Source organism: Rana temporaria, chromosome 13, assembly GCF_905171775.1.
Source record: "Rana temporaria chromosome 13, aRanTem1.1, whole genome shotgun sequence".
In the NCBI taxonomy this organism is placed as follows: Eukaryota; Metazoa; Chordata; class Amphibia; order Anura; family Ranidae; genus Rana; species Rana temporaria.
The window spans coordinates 117,630,547-117,647,173 of NC_053501.1; the positions used below are offsets into that span (position 1 = coordinate 117,630,547).

At 46.9% G+C, this 16,627-nt stretch overlaps 1 protein-coding gene across 1 annotated transcript in view; it reads right to left on the reverse strand.

Annotated features, from left to right (window-relative positions):
- Positions 1–4,339: 4,339 nt before the first annotated feature.
- Positions 4,340–16,627, reverse strand: part of MEX3A (mex-3 RNA binding family member A) — a 29,308-nt gene continuing 17,020 nt past the window's right edge. Inside the window, exon 2 of the mRNA XM_040332620.1 lies at positions 4,340–5,677. Within this exon, the coding sequence (XP_040188554.1) occupies positions 4,602–5,677 (1,076 nt within the window). The 3' untranslated portion in view covers positions 4,340–4,601. The remainder of the gene's footprint in view (positions 5,678–16,627) is intronic.

Sequence of the window (16,627 nt, forward strand, 5' to 3'; positions counted from 1 at the left end):
AGACGAGTGACATCACGGAGGATGTAGCCTATCCATTCATTAGAGACTGGTGACATCACAGAGGGATGTAGCTTATCCAATCATTAGAGACAGGCTGCATTCTTGGTGATGTCACCAAATCAATTCATTATAGACCAGTGACATCAGAGGATGTAGCCTATCCAATCAAAGACCAGTGACATTACTGAGAATGTAGACTATCCATTCACTACAGACCGGTGACATCACCAAGGATGTAGCTTATTCAATCATTAGAGATTGTTGACATCACCAAGGATGGCCCACCCAATTAGAGATTGGTGACATCACCAAGGATGGCCCACCCAATTAGAGATTGTTGACATCACCAAGGACGTAGTCCATCAGAGATTGGTGACATCACCAAGGATGGCCCACCCAATTAGAGATTGTTGACATCACCAAGGACGTAGCCCATCATTAGAGATTGGTGACATCACCAAGGATGGCCCACCCAATTAGAGATTGGTGACATCACCGAGGATGTAGTCCTATCCGAATAAAGATTGGCGACATCACCAAGGATGGTCCACCCGCAATTAAAGATTGTTGACATCACTAAGGATGTAGCTCATCCAATCTTAGAGACTGGTGACATCACCGAAAATTCAGCCCCTTTAAAATGGTGATCACAAGGCTAGTTTATGTGATTCGGCTATGCCAGTTTCCTCTACCAATTAAATAGGTCGGTAAATGGTCATTGTTTCTACCCACAAGGTCTTCATCAGCTGCAGCTTCACCTCAACTCAAAAATGGTTACTCTTTGTGGAAGAGTAGACTATGGTAAGTGCGAAAATTCTTTAACGGCTTTCTCAAAACCCACTTTTCAATTAAACAAAGACAAAAAAAAATAAGAGGTCACCTCAAACCAAAATGTGATACCAAATGGGCCACCACCAAGCAGCTCTTAGTGAGGAGGGCTAGCCATCAGTCTACTCAGAATCCCTCTAGTCGTGGGGCAACGACTAAAAGATAAGGTGGAGTAGATGGCACGAGGCCCATGAAAAAGTAGACGCTTCCATCACATACTTCACGACAGGATCCCTTGTCTCCCAAAAACTTTGGGCAAGTATAGAGAAAAAAAGGTCTAGACACCATTTTAGGTCTGAAGGACCCAAGGTCCTCCTTTAGGCCGGAAGGACCCAAGGTCCTCCTTTAGGCCGGAAGGACCCAAGGTCCTCCTTTAGGCCGGAAGGACCCAAGGTCCTCCTTTAGGCCGGAAGGACCCAAGGTCCTCCTTTAGGCCTGAAGGACCCAAGGTCCTCCTTTAGGCCTGAAGGACCCAAGGTCCTCCTTTAGGCCTGAAGGACCCAAGGTCCTCCTTTAGGCCTGAAGGACCCAAGGTCCTCCTTTAGGCCTGAAGGACCCAAGGTCCTCCTTTAGGCCTGAAGGACCCAAGGTCCTCCTTTAGGCCTGAAGGACCCAAGGTCCTCCTTTAGGTCTGAAGGACCCAAGGTCCTCCTTTACGTCTGACTATCCATTCTGCGACACAAAGGAGTGTACCACCACAATCCTAGAGAGAGAACGGGCCCAGGTGCAGCAAACTGCTGGACCATCTCACAAACTTCCTCCAATATCCATGGAACCAAATTTTTTATGAAAAGTGCTTTTTTTTCCCTCTCTTTCTCATGAAATGTATCAACCATTGGAAGGAGTATGCAAGAACGTAAAGAAGGTTGACCAACCCTGGAGGTGTAGTTGGTTATGAACGAGTAAGCAAGCTTTACAAAAAGACTTGTAAGACTGGTAGTTTAACTGTTAAAACTCTTCAGTGCAGTAAATACATTCCCACTGAAGGCTTTTTTTTTTTTGTGTTTTTGATTTTTTTTTTAAATAAAAGACCTTTAGAAGCTTTGAGAGCGGAATTAAAATAATTCAACCAAACTCTTTTGACAATGTAGACTCATGCAGTCATTTTAAAAAACAAAAAAAACAGTCCCATCTCGAGCCTATCCTGTCCTACGAGACCTGACTGAGCAGTTCCCACCAAGACTGACCTGAAATATTTATCCCCCCCCCCATTAGGTCCCTTTTTCTTTAATAAAAAGTAAAACTGCTACATTTTGATTTAAATAAAAACAAAAAAAAAATACTGCTAATCCGTAATAAGCTATAAAGGAGTGCTACATACATTTAAAACCATACATTAAAAAAATTATATATATAAAAAAAATGTCGAAAGTATAAATTTTTTTTGAAATATTTGGGTGAACTTTGTTTCCCATAAAAATCCATTTTAAAGAATATTGGTATTTTTATTTTCTTGGGTAGGGGGAGGAAATTGGGGAAGCTTCACATCCCTTGACCTCACATTTCGGATGCATCAGATGCAAAGTAAATGGGAAGCGTTTTTTTTTTTTTTCACAGGTGCGGTATGAAATGAGGCCAAAAAAAAGGAACAGGCCCCACCCCCTTTCGCCAGGGAAGCGTTGAAAAATGGAACACACCACCACTGGATGATGGCACAAGGATAATTTTTTTTTTTTGTTGGAATCTTCAGATACCAAAAAAATAATAATAAAATGGTATTTTAGAGTTCATAGAACACAAGTGGAAAAAAAGTTTTGCAACTTCTTTTGAGAAAATGCCATGACCTAGTGTTGTTCTAGTCCCAATAAAAAAAAAAAAAAAATATAGGGATGGTATCATCCAGGAAGCACCAAATTTTGGATTAAACCAACCCTAATCTAACAAAGGGATGAAAAAAAAATAAAAAAAAAATAAAGATATATATGTATATATTGGATGAGATGAGCAATATATATGACAGGGCGCAGTCTTTTGTATCGCAACCCCCTCTGGTTTTGACTGTCGTCCCCGTTAAAAAAAAAATTTGATCCGAAGACCCTAACACGGCAAAAAAGTGGTCAAAAAAGCTGGAGTTTTTAAACACATGGCACAATCTAAAAACAATATTATTTTTTGATCCCCCCCCCCAGCACGTGAAACTTTGGTCCAACGTATCTGCATTATCAATAAAATGTTCTGTCTTGTCCAGTTCCAAGGAAGAAAATAACTTTTTGTTTTTTACATTTTTTTTTCTTTGCATTCAGGAGGAAAAAAAAAAAATAATAAAAAAAAAAAGTCCTGTGGACACAATTGGAAGTGTTCCTCCGTTTCATCACCTCAGTGCTCTCCTGCTTAAAAGAAAAAAAGAAAAAACTTGGACTGCTTTTGCTCATCTAAAAAAAATGGCCATAGACACCTGGCAGGTACAGTACAGCGGCAGTTGTCTGAGATAAAAAGAGGACCGCAATTCTTGGTGCCTCAAATTCAGTGCACAGTAAAAAACAAAAGAAATGTATATTTTTACCCTCCCCGCCCCCCCACCCACCCTTGTCTTTTGTAAAAAGAAAGCAAGAGTTCCATGCATAAGTCCTGATAGTTGTGTGTTATTTTCGTTGTAATTTTTTTTTTCGTGGTGCTTAAATCCCGGCGGATTATTATTATTTTTTCCATTTAAAAAATAAATTTAAATAATAAAAAAAAAAAATAAAAAAAAAAGAAGAAATCAGCAAATGACGGTTAAAAATTAGAAGAAAAAAAAAACGTTAGATTAAGCTGCATTTTTTGTTGAGCGCGAGGTAAGTGTTGTGTCCTCAATGTTGCAGGTTCCCAGAGTTTGATACGTACAGTTTTTTTTATTTTTTTCGTAATTTTTTTTTTTTTGCTAGTTAAAAAAAAAAAACACGATAAAACAGATTTCTGTAGTCAGGCAGAAAAAGTGAGGAAAAAAAAAAAAGGCATCACTGGACGCAGGAGGGAGGGGCCTGCAAATGCCTAAAAACATTTTTTTGAACCTGGCTAGAAGTACCCCTGAGTGCCCATAAAACGCTTCGTCCAATAATCCTCGATTTAGCCCTTCTGCTAAAGCTGCCCGCTTTTTTTTTTTCTTTTTTCAAAAAAAATTCCGAAGAGGACAACAATAACAGCACACGTGGGGAATGAAAAAAAAAGAAAAAAAAAACGTAACCGCTGTACTAACGAAAACTCCCAATGTTTGTATCGATCAGTCTTTACTTTTTTTAGGTACACGTAATTCCTTTCTTCGCAAGAACAGCGCCTCCCATCGGTCATCCACTAAAACGGCAGCAGACGTTCAAGGTTTGGACTGCATCAAAAAAAAAATTTGTTCCTCTTTAATCAACTCTGTTCTTATTATACGCTCAACGTTTGTTTTTTTTGTTTTTAAATCCACAACTTCAATGTGTCATCTGATGGAAAACCTGCTTTTATCCAATGTTCTCGTGTAAAAAAAATAAAAAATAAAAAATAAAAAAAAATTATAAAAAAAAAAAAAAGTACATCTGGTACTGAGTGATTTTTTTTGGGGGAGTGTACAATATCCCCAGAAAAACCGTTGTGATTTTTGGGAAGGGTGACCCCTCCCCCCCTTTCATGAAACCAGTAAACATGTCCACATTCTCATCGAAAAGGTTCCTGATAAGTTAAATTGGCGGTAAGATTTTTCGATGAAGTTTAAATATCGGGTTTGTTGACCTCTATGCACCACAAAGTCCTGGCACCCTTTTTGTTTCCTTCTTTTCATTTCCCTTACCCACAGTCCCATTCCCTGCGTCTCTTTAAGAAAATATTCTGATAGCCTGAGTGGCAGATGCATGGCAAACGGGGCATTCGGGTTCGTTGCGCTCGCAGATACGGACGGCGCATTCCATGCAGAAGAGGTTGTGTCCGCAGGGAACAAGTGCAGCTGTGACCTCGCTTTCGAAGCAGATCATGCACTCCCGGCTTCCCGAAATGGAGGTCCGAGTGGCGTTGATCTTGGTAAAGCCTTGAAGAGCTTCCCCTTGGCTCCTCCTTGGCAAGCTAGAAAGGCCGGATTCCGGAGACCGTTGCGTGGAGTTGGTCTGGATTGTACCGCTACTCCCGGAACGCTGTTGCTTTGTGAAAATATTTGGCGTGGAGCCGTTGTTCTCCTGACCGCCCCACATGGGACCTCCGGTTTCGGCCACGCCGTAATACACCTCTTGCTTGTAGTTGGGGAACAGGTATCCGTAGTTGAATTCGTTTTGATCGTTGAGCCTCGGCGTCTCGTAAACCGGCTCGGTCGGGCAGTCGCCGATGCAGCCAAGGCTGTTCTGCCGGAAGGTCGAGAGGGGCTTGCACCCGCCCGCCGTGCCGTGCACCCTCCAGCTTTCCGGGTATCGGTTTTCCATGCCCGAGTCCGGGCTGCTGGAGAGAAAGTCGTTCTCGTTGTTGTACTCGAGGATTTTCCCGGTGCGTACCGCGATGTGCGTCTCGATCTCCTCCCGGGCGCGCTCCACGTTTCCCGGGGCCCCCGTGATCTCGAAGACGGGGTCTCGGTCGCGGCTTGGCGTGATGATGTAGGTGTTGGTCTGCTGCTGGATCCGTTTAATGGTAGCGCCCTTGGGTCCGACCACCAGACCCACCACTCTGTACGGGACTCGCACTCGGATAGTCACTTGACCGGGTAGAGTCGGGGCGCTGCCGAAGGCAGTGCCGGCTTTGTTACGGGAAGCTCTGATCATGGAGAAATGTTCTGCCGCAGAAATTATCTCACGTCTTGCCATGGCTACGTCCTCTCGCCGTCCGGTCACCATGAACACTGGCTCTTCTCCCCGGACGGGCGTCTTGATGTATGTATTGGTTTTGGCCCTCAATGCCTTGATTTTGCAACCTGGCCATTAAGAAAAAAAAGACAAAAGAAAAAGAAATTAGAACAGAAGTCCTAAAGCTTCAAAAATATAAAGTTCAGCACCAACATATAAGACAACAACTCACAGAACTACAGAGTATTCCGTTATTATAAAGATGTGATCTGCAGGATTCAACATTTTAGCTTTTTTTGATGAGATGTTACTTGGCCTTAATGCAACTTAAAATGGAATCCATAGCTAAAAACGTCATCTTAAAAAAAATTCCCACCCCTCTGGTCATGTTATACCCCCCCCCGATGTTAGCCAGCGGCAGCTGCAGGGGAAAAGAGCGCCAAGAACAGATGGGCCATGGCTGCCTGTGTGACGTCGCCACTCCCAGGAATTCCTAACCGTTGTTGAGCGCTCTCTCCTTTCCCTTGCAGCGGCTAGGAATGCCCACGTCACCCCTATAGCCCCATTCCTTTCTCAGCGCTCCCTCTTCTCCCCTGCAGCCGGCTCATGTGACCAGAGCAGATAATCCTGAAAAAATAAGTATATATAGATATTTCTTCCACACAGGTTAGTCAGCAAAGGTGTTAAGAGGGGAGGGGAACATTTTTAGGGTTTAGCCTGGAATTCTACTTTACGTTACATTAAGGCCAAGTGACCTTCCAACATCAAGATAGGCTGAAATGTGATTGGATTACAAAAAAAAGGGGAGCAGCAGAACACTTATGAAGTCAACACTCTCGTCCTGTCAACAAGTTCTTCACTAGCACAAGCATCACCGTTGGATTAGCATAGAGCACTGATGCTTCCCAACTTCATGCCTGGGCTTCAAGTTTTAAACCGCTAGGGTACTACAAATACACAGGGTTATAAGCAAAGGAAGTCGGACGATAAAAAATCCCTGAAGAACGCATGCAGGTAATATTCCATCACTTGAGATGAGATAAAATACAAAAAGGAAAAAAAAAAAAAAAAAACATAAAACAAAAAGGGCACACAAGGGTGGGATCAAAAAAAAAAAAAGCAGAACGAGTATATATGATTAGGAGCAAATTGAACAAAAGTAAAACGGGACGGAAATGAACTAGAAAGGGGTTAAAAAGGAATTCAAATTTGAAGAGGGTCGTGCAGACTCGAAATGGCTTCATCAGGAGCGACGTGGCTCTCGAGACATGTGGGGGCTTCGTCGGGAGCGGCACGGCTCTCGGGACATGTGGGGGCTTCATCGGGAGGGACACGGCTCTCGGGACACGTGTGGGCTTCATTGGGCACAACGCGGCTCTCGGGACACGTGGGGCTTCAAGTCGGGGGCGGCATGGCTCTCAGGACACGTGGGGGCTTCATCGTGAGGTACACAGCTCTCGGGACACGTGGGGGCTTCATTGGGCACAACACGGCTCTCGGGACAAGTGGGGGCTTCATCGGGAGGGACACGGCTCTCAGGACACGTGGGGCTTCATCAGAAGCGACACGGCTCTAGGACACAAGTGGGGCTTTATCGGGAGCAGAGTTGAGAAAAACGTCGCTGTGGAACTCTAGCAATGTGAACCATTTATCGTTCTTATCACTTTAAAAAGAGTATCCAACATGACAAAACTTGCTCCGTCTTAAACCTGACCTTCATCCTCCAGGTGTACCGACTCATCTCCTGGAGTGAAATGGCTTACTCCGATTTCACTGCACACTGTGACCTTCTTACAAAGTGCATTAGAAGCTGGTCAGAGCCCACCACATCATCTAACCATTCCCTCTCCCATCTTGACTGTTCCTGGCCCTTCTCTTTCATTCACCAGACTCCAGTTCTTTCAATCATGGAGGCCGACAACCACAAGTGGGCGTTACATATGTAAATGAGGCCTGCCTAGGAATGCCTACTCCTCCAGACTGACATTCACGCATCGAGGCATTTTGATATTTGCATAGCTCCTCCCACTGCTTGCATCAACGGCCGAGTGCTCTAGAGAGGAGTCATCCAGACTGCCTCAAGACATCAGATCTCGGGTAAAGAAAATTAACCGTTCAGGATGAATTTTCCAATCTCTGTTGATCTGCGATGAGGCTCAGAGTATATCTATTCCGGGTCGAAGCAATCACCCGTGTTCATGCAAAGTCATTATAGAAAAAGTTCTTCTAGCTATTGACCCTCGGACTGTATTATGTAGACGTGGTCAGTTAGATGCCGTACAAGTCATAAGATCAGATATAATAAAAGGCAAATCAGAAGAAAAAGCAAAAAGTGCAGACTAGAGAGACAACACAAAAGTGGGTCCACATCGGACAGAATGGATATAGAATGTTGGGGGGGTAAGCAATGCCAGCCAAGATAATTCATCATAGACAATTCCAAAAACGGTGTATGGAAAAAGATCATGAACCATAGGAATCATTATGGACTTGTGGGAGGGGCAGAAACATTAACTACTGCAGAAAATATCACTATTGTGGGAGGGGCAGAGACACAAACTACTGCAGGGAAATCTCCCCATTGTGGGAGGGGCAGAGGCACAAACTAATAGGGGGGTCTCACTATTGCGGGAGGGGCAGAGACACAACCTACTGCAGGGAAATCTCACCATTGTAGGAGGGGCAAAGAGAGAGAGACACAACCTACTAGGAAGGATCTCACTATTGTGGGAGGGGCAGAGACACAAACTACTGCAGGAAATCTCTCCATTGTGGGAGGGGCAGAGACACAAACTACTGCAGGGAAATCTCACCATTGTGGGAGGGGCAAAGAGAGAGAGACACAACCTACTAGGAAGGATCTCACTATTGTGGGAGGGGCAGAGACACAACCTACTGGGGGACCTCACTAATGTGGGAGGGGCAGAGACACACTACTGCAGGGAAATCTCTCCATTGTGGGAGGGGCAGAGACACAACCTACTGGGGGGGGGGATCTCACTATTGTGGGAGGGGCAGAGGCACAAACTACTACAGGAAGTCTCATCATTGTGGGAGGGGCAGAGACAACCTACTGGGGGGGGGGGGTCTAAAGTACTGCAGGGAAATTTTCCCATTGTGGGAGGGGCAGAGACACAACCTACTGGGGTGATCTCACTATCGTGGGAGGGGCAGAGACACAACCTACTGGGGGGGGGGGGGGTCTCACTATTGTGGGAGGGGCAGAGACATAACCTACTGGGGGGGTTATCTCACTATTGTGGGAGGGGCAGAGACACAAACTACTACAGGAAGTCTCATCATTGTGGGAGGGGCAGAGACAACCTACGGGGGGGGTCTAAACTACTGCAGGGAAATTTTCCCATTGTGGGAGGGGCAGAGACACAACCTCCTGGGGGGATCTCACTATCGTGGGAGGGGCAGAGACACAAACTACTGGGGGGGGGGGGGGGAGTAGCTCACTATTGTGGGAGTTGCAGAGACACAAACTACTGCAGGGAAATCTCACCATTGTGGGAGGGGCAGAGACACAACTTACTGGGGGGTCTAAACTACTGCAGGGAAATTTGGATGGAGTTGGCATTGTCGTCTAGCTGCTGCTCGCCAGGCCCAATTACGGGCAATTTTTAAGATGCAAAACTATATCTGACTCCCCCTCCCCTGTAATAAAAGCTTTTTTTTTGTCCTACCTGGGAGGAAAATGGTTAATAAAAAAAGGTGTATGCGAGGAGCCGGCCCATGGGGGTGCTATTAATCTCCCATCACCCCCTCCCCTTATCCAGAACCCAGCCTAGGTCTCTCTCAGAGCAAACAAAACCCTTATTGTTGGCCGTCTCACGAGGGTCTCCGCGCTCTAGGAAATGAAGTCTGCTTTAATAGCCTACTAAAAGCCTCGAGGTTTTTTATTGTAAGGGTGGTCACAATCCCCCCCCCCCCCTTTAACTGTTAATAGAGTCGAGGGGAAAAAAATGAGGGGGGGGGGGTGCTGATGGCTTGTCCTTGTACCCTCATAAAATCAGGCTCATAAACTCGCCCTTCTCAAACGCTGCATTCATGGGCTCACAAAATAATTAGACAGCCAAACGCGTGTCGGTTTGACGCGGGGGTAAACAGGACCGCGACTAATTGCCGCAACCGCTCGCTGTCTGAGAAAAAAAAAAGTCCCCCAAATTATTCCTCCCCCCCAACCACCACTTTACCGCTAATTTTAAAACCAACTTCTGCCCGCTTTCTAAAAATAGGGCAGGCTGGTCCCAGAATAGCAATTCAGGGCGAGCGTTCAACCGGCAAAAAATTTAGGTGACATTCCTTTGGTGTTTTTGTTGTTTGTTTTTTTTTTACTTTTTTCACTTGCTCTCTCGGGGGGTTGGGGAAAGAGCCCCTGCTGGCGATCTGCAGCTACCCAAACATACCTTAGGGGTTCACACGACAGTGCGTGCATCGTACGCGATTGCATGAGCTGGTGAAGGGGCACGACCGTGGTTTTATTTTCGAACGCCTTTTACGATTTTCGGGATAAAACGCTCCCTTCCCCAGTTTGTTGGTGTGATTGGTCAAAAAAAAAAAAAGGCTTTTTGCCTCGTCCATGCGTATGGCGTCAACCAAAAAGAGCCCAACGCCCCGGTATTAATAGGCCCCAACATAGGTGGCTCAAGTGCCCACTGTGCCAAGTGGGAAAAGTGTTGCATGTCGCCGCTGGCAGACGTCTGTGCAGGGATTCCATGCGCAAAAACTTTAACCACTTCCCTACCGCTGGACGTCATATGACGTCCTGGACAACATCTGAATGATGGGTGCAGCTACAGGCATCAGATATCATTTGCAGCCGGCGATTCTGCGCACCATAAGAACGATCATAGCGGCAGTTCCGCCGCTTGATCGTCCTTATAGGTGACGGGATGGGACACCCTCCCCCCCTCACCATCTGGTGCTTCTCCGGGCTCTCCCATGTCATCGGGGGCCCAGAGAACGAATCATCCGGCGCCTGGACGATGACAATAGAGATTTCCGTCCAGTCATCTCTATGACCGTCGGAGGCCCAGGCGCGACGTTATGACGTCACGCCCGGGTTCCCGGAAGTAAACAAAGCCGCGGTCAGCATGAGATCGGGGGGAAAAAAAAATTCACCAATCTCATGCTTTCCAGCTTGTAGGAGAGATGTGTGGTGGACCTGTCACACACCATTCCTATTACAAGGGATGTGATCATGTGATCAAAAAATAAAGTATAAAAACGCCCCCCGTCCTCGGTAGCTCGCGTTTAGAAGTGAACACACACACGCAAGTCCCGCCCACATATGTAAACGCCCTTCAAACCACACATGTGAGATATTGCCGCGTGTGTTAGAGCGTGAGCAACAATTCTAGCACTAGACCTCCTCTGTAACTCTAAACTGGTAACCTGTAAAAAGTTTTAAAACATTGCCTATGGAGATTTTTAAGTACCCAAGTTTTAGTGGCCTCCTTGCATTGGCGGGTCAATGGAGGAGAAGTGGCCTCCTTGCATTGGCGGGTCAATGGAGGAGAAGTGGCCTCCTTGCATTGGCGGATCAATGGAGGAGAAGTGGCATCCTTGCATTGGCGGGTCAATGGAGGAGAAGTGGCCTCCTTGCATTGGCGGGTCAATGGAGGAGAAGTGGCCTCCTTGCATTGGCGGGTCAATGGAGGAGAAGTGGCCTCCTTGCATTGGCGGGTCAACGGAGGAGAAGTGGCCTCCTTGCATTGGCGGGTCAACGGAGGAGAAGTGGCCTCCTTGCATTGGCGGGTCAATGGAGGAGAAGTGGCATCCTTGCATTGGCGGATCAATGGAGGAGAAGTGGCATCCTTGCATTGGCGGGTCAATGGAGGAGAAGTGGCCTCCTTGCATTGGCGGGTCAATGGAGGAGAAGTGGCCTCCTTGCATTGGCGGGTCAATGGAGGAGAAGTGGCCTCCTTGCATTGGCGGGTCAATGGAGAAGTCGCCTCCTTACATTGGCGGTCAATGGAGAAGTAGCCTCCTTACATTGGCGGGTCAATGGAGAAGTAGCCTCCTTACATTGGCGGTCAATGGAGAAGTGGCCTCCTTGCATTGGCGGTCAATGGAGAAGTCGCCTCCTTGCATTGGCGGTCAATGGAGAAGTCGCCTCCTTGCATTGGCGGTCAATGGAGAAGTCGCCTCCTTGCATTGGCGGTCAATGGAGAAGTCGCCTCCTTACATTGGCGGTCAATGGAGAAGTAGCCTCCTTACATTGGCGGTCAATGGAGAAGTAGCCTCCTTACATTGGCGGTCAATGGAGAAGTAGCCTCCTTACATTGGCGGTCAATGGAGAAGTAGCCTCCTTACATTGGCGGTCAATGGAGAAGTAGCCTCCTTACATTGGCGGTCAATGGAGAAGTAGCCTCCTTACATTGGCGGTCAATGGAGAAGTAGCCTCCTTACATTGGCGGTCAATGGAGAAGTAGCCTCCTTACATTGGTGGTTGGTTAATGGAGAAGTAGCCTCCTTACATTGGCGGTCAATTAAGAAGCAGCCTCCTTACATTGGCGGTCAATGAAGAAGCCTCCTTACATTGGTGGTCAGTGGTAAGAATGCCACTCTTACAAACATCTGAAAATCTAATTGGCGTCAGTGGTAACCAATCCGAGGCAGAAAATGGTGAATGAACCCATAGCCCCCTCTGGAGGAACCCTTGTTGAGAAAGACTGATGTAGACAATGGGATCGATAAACTATTGATGGTTCGCCAAATAAAAATTCTACAAATAATTGTTCAAATTGAGTTTGAAAAGTAAGAAATAATGGTCCCGAAGATTAGTTAGTCAATATTTTGCCCAATAGAGGTATGCCCAAAAATTTGGCTCCTTATATTATTCAATTGGTTTGTGGAGTCGGCAGTCTCTGATCTTCTATGCTTCTTTTATTAAGCCTTTGGCTTGCATTCAAAGTTCGACAAGCCTAACACGTTTCGGCCAACAATCTTCCGACCACTTCAAGACTGTAGTTCAGCAACAGCGAATACAGGGAAAAAAAATCTGGTCAAACAGCGTTTTTAGAGTCAATCTGGCTAGACCCCAGCCAATGGGTCACCGCTGCTCTGGACAAACAGCCGCCATGACACTCAGAGATGTTATAGGTTATAGAGAGTTATAGATGGGACACGCCCCCTCCATCATGGGTTATAGAGATTTATAGATGGGACACGCCCCCTCCATCATGGGCACGCCTCCCCCATATGGTCGGGTTTTGTGATCCTTGTCAGACCTGTACCACCTACAATGACCGATATAGGAGAAGCTCAACAAGGAACATAGCGCAGAATATTCACCATCATGGCCCTATGATGAGCTAAGGATGCGTTTTTGGTAACACAATCGGTCAAAGGTTGTGGGCTGCTCACGTTGGGGCCCATTCACACTGTGTTGCGCATTAAATGCAATGCCATCAATTCAACACACCTTCCAATGGACGTGAACTGCCATGGTTGCAATAGTGAAACGCACATCCGTTCCATAGGTTGCCGTAAGTGCCCCGCTCACACCATGCACATCACATTAGTCCTATCCAAGTAGACTCTCGGCTCCGCCCTAAAACGATGCGTCCACGCTGAACCAATATGTCAAGTATCTTTGCCCAGCCTCTGTCCACCCTTGTGCGTTTTATTTTTTTTTAATAGCAGTTAAGAGGGGCCCCAGCCAGCTCTACAAAGCAGATATTACCACTGAAATCCCCAAGAGCCAACACTTTTTTGTAGACCTCTCAGTGCCCCAATACTCCATCTTTACAATGGCTAACCTAATCCCTAAAGTGAGCGGTCGGCACCCATAACGCAGTTGGCGTTTTCCCCACCCTTCATGAGCTGCATCATCAGGGCGGTAAGCGAGGCGGGTACAGACGCATAACCTAGGAGGGTGTCGGGCACTAGGTTGGGGCATTACCCCCCCTCCCCTTTGCAAGGAAGAGAGGTTGAAGCGTTAATTGGCCCTCTATGACCGTTTAGACTTTGTTCTTTACACGGGGCGCCTTACGCCCGGGCCGTGCGCGGACAAACGGCTCCCAAACAAAATGGCCGCTTTGTCTTTCACGCCAAATGGAATAAAAAAAAAGTAAAATAATTCCACAAAGTGCTTTTCTTTTTTTTTTTACTTTCGGGAGCAAATGTACAATACATTTTTTTTTGGGCCGTATTCTCACATTTGACTTAACCCTGAGTGAGCCGCGTGGCACCAGGCCTGGTTTTGGGCAAGCAGGACGCCGGGGGGGGGGGGGGGGGGACCCGGCCGGGCCAGGAACTGGTTAACAGGCCGTCGACGGTCTGAGAGTTTTGAGCGGCTGCAGTAATCTCTTGTGAAAAGGCCTCATTCTCCGGGGAGGGAGAGCGGAGGGGGGGGGAGGGGGGGGGCTGGAACCGCCACAAAGGATTTCTTAGAATCTTGCTCAGTCCTGTCTGATGGGTCCCAGGCCTGACTGGCCACATGCGGTGCCCCCCCCCCCCCCCCGTCTTGTCCCTATGCGGCGCACATATGTGACACATGCCGGCCAGGGACTGGCGTCCGCAGAGTGTCAACAACAACATATGCCGCAGATCGCAAGCCCCGATTAGTAACTTATACGTTCGGCCGGGGGGTTATCATATGGCGACCCCCCTATCTAAATCTCTCCCTCCACTCTTATAGGAGCTGTCCCTTTCTCATTCCACCCTTCATATATTATTCATGTTTGCAGATTTCTCCAGGGTGAACGAATGGTGGAACTTCTACGTTTCTTAACGCCAAGCTCCGCCCTTCCATTCAGTCCCGCCCAGTTGTCCAGGACCCCCCCCCCTGAACTAAAAACGACTTTCCCTGCACACTGCGAGCTTCTCACAGTGTGCATTAGAAGCTGCAGCAAGTCAGATAGAGCCCCGCCCCATATCCTGTCTGGAAGACGTCCAACATCATCTACGTCCTATTGAGACGTCCAAAGTCATCTACGTCCGATTGAGACGTCCAACATCATCAACATTTTATTGAGTCCACGGGTGCTCAACCAGCGGTCCTCCAGCTGTTGCAGAACTACAAGTCCCATCATGCCTCAGCCTTTGGGAGCCATGTATGTAACGGTCAGGCTTAAAATGCCTCATGGGACTTGTAGTTCCGCAACAGCCTGAGGGCCACAGGTTGAGCACCCATGAGTGTCCCCCTCCAGCGTGACTCTCCCTGGCCCACAGTGGAATCATGGAGGTTCAGCGTCACATGTGGGCGTTACCTAGAGCCCACACAGGTCCGCCCACTCCTCCAGACTGACACTAGCCCATCGAGGCATTCATAACTCCTCCCACTGCTGGCAAGAAGGCTGGGGGCACTTGAGAGGAGTACCAAGGCCAGGTGCTGGGATGTTTTCAGGAAGCTATGTACAGCCCCCCTCCCACCGACCACGATCTGCCTGCATTGTATAGAGAAGTACAGAGGAAGAGCAAGTCTCAAAATGCATCAGAAATCCAGGGCTCAATCGATTCTGGGTTAACAGTTTCAAAAATGACAACCCATGATAAATGTTGTGGCACACCATTGTTTTTAGAGGTGCGAAATGGATCTGACCAGATGTACTTTTTAGTACTTCATGAATAGGAAATATATATTTTATGGATATCTTTGTGGTTATTTTGGTACTCTAGTAAGCCCCACGGCCACCCGTGTAACCAAATGATGGTTTGCTTTGGGGCTGGGTACAGAAGCAATCTCCAAGCGCATTTATGGGTTGCAATTTTTGGCTGTCCAATGACTGTTCCCCCAAAATATTTGGAAAAAAAAACAAAATTATGGGCGGACTCAATGGACTACTTTGTCTTTCTGCCATCACTTTTCTAGGTTTCCACACAGAATACCCCACGAAGCAATGTTTGGATTAAGGTGGTTATGACTAAGGCCTTATAGGCTGAAACCCGTCAACTGTTCTGAATGAATGAAAAAAACTGTATATAGCGCTACATATGCAAACTGAATCGCCTCAAGGCGCTTGGTATCCATTTCCTCATGTGCGTTTGCCCACTGTACCAACGATTTTTTTTAAGAGCAACAACCGGAGTGTCTTTTCCTCAATGTTTGGATTAAGGTGGTTATGACTAAGGCCTTATAGGCTGAAACCCGTCAACTGTTCTCATGTGCGTCTGTTCACTGTAACAATGATTTTTTTTTAAAGAGCAATGACCGGAGTGCGGATAATTTTTTCCTCGATGTTTGGATTAAGCCTGGAGTGAAGGCCTAAAAAAAAAAAAAGAAGGTGCTATCCTAAGAACTTTTAGGTAGATTCATGGAGATTGCCGCAACTTTGCGGCGGCTTAGCTTGTTTAGGCTATGCCGCCGTAAGTTAGCGAGGCAAGTACTTGATTCTCAAAGTACTTGCCTGCTAAGTTATGGCGGCGTAGCCTAAAGCGGGCTGGCGTGCTTAAGGGCGCCTAATTCAAATTTGTCTGAGGGGGCGTGTTTTATGGTAATGAGGCTTGACCCGAAGCGCATGCCGGGCGCCTACATTTCCCAGTGTGCATTGCGGCTAAGTCCGCCGCACGGGCCTATTGATTTCGACGTGGACGTAAACTACGTAAATCCCTATTCACGGACGACTTGCGCAAACAACGTAAAATTTTTGAATTTCGAAGCGGGAACGGCGGCCATACTTTAACATGGTCTACGCCACCTAGGGGGCAGCTTTAACTTTAGGCGGCCTATCTCTTACGTAAACGGCGTGAATGTACTGCGGCGGCCGGGCGTACGTTCGTGAATAGGCGTATCTACCGATTTACATATTCTATGCTGACCGCAATGGAAGCGCCACCTATCGGCCAGCCGAAATATTGCAACCCAAGATAGGACGGCGCAAGCCGTCGTATCTTAGATATGTTTAAGCGTATCTCTGTTTGAGAATACACTTAAACATAGGTCGGCGCAGATTCTGAGTTAGGACGGCGTATCTACTGATTCGCCGGCCTAACTCTACCTGAATCTACCTATTTGAGAACTTCCTACAACTTAGGAATGACCTTTTCCCTATTTTACGCTTAACTCCACATGCCTTATCATTCCGAATGCGTTTCACCACATTTTTAGGCATCCGGTAGACCAGTAA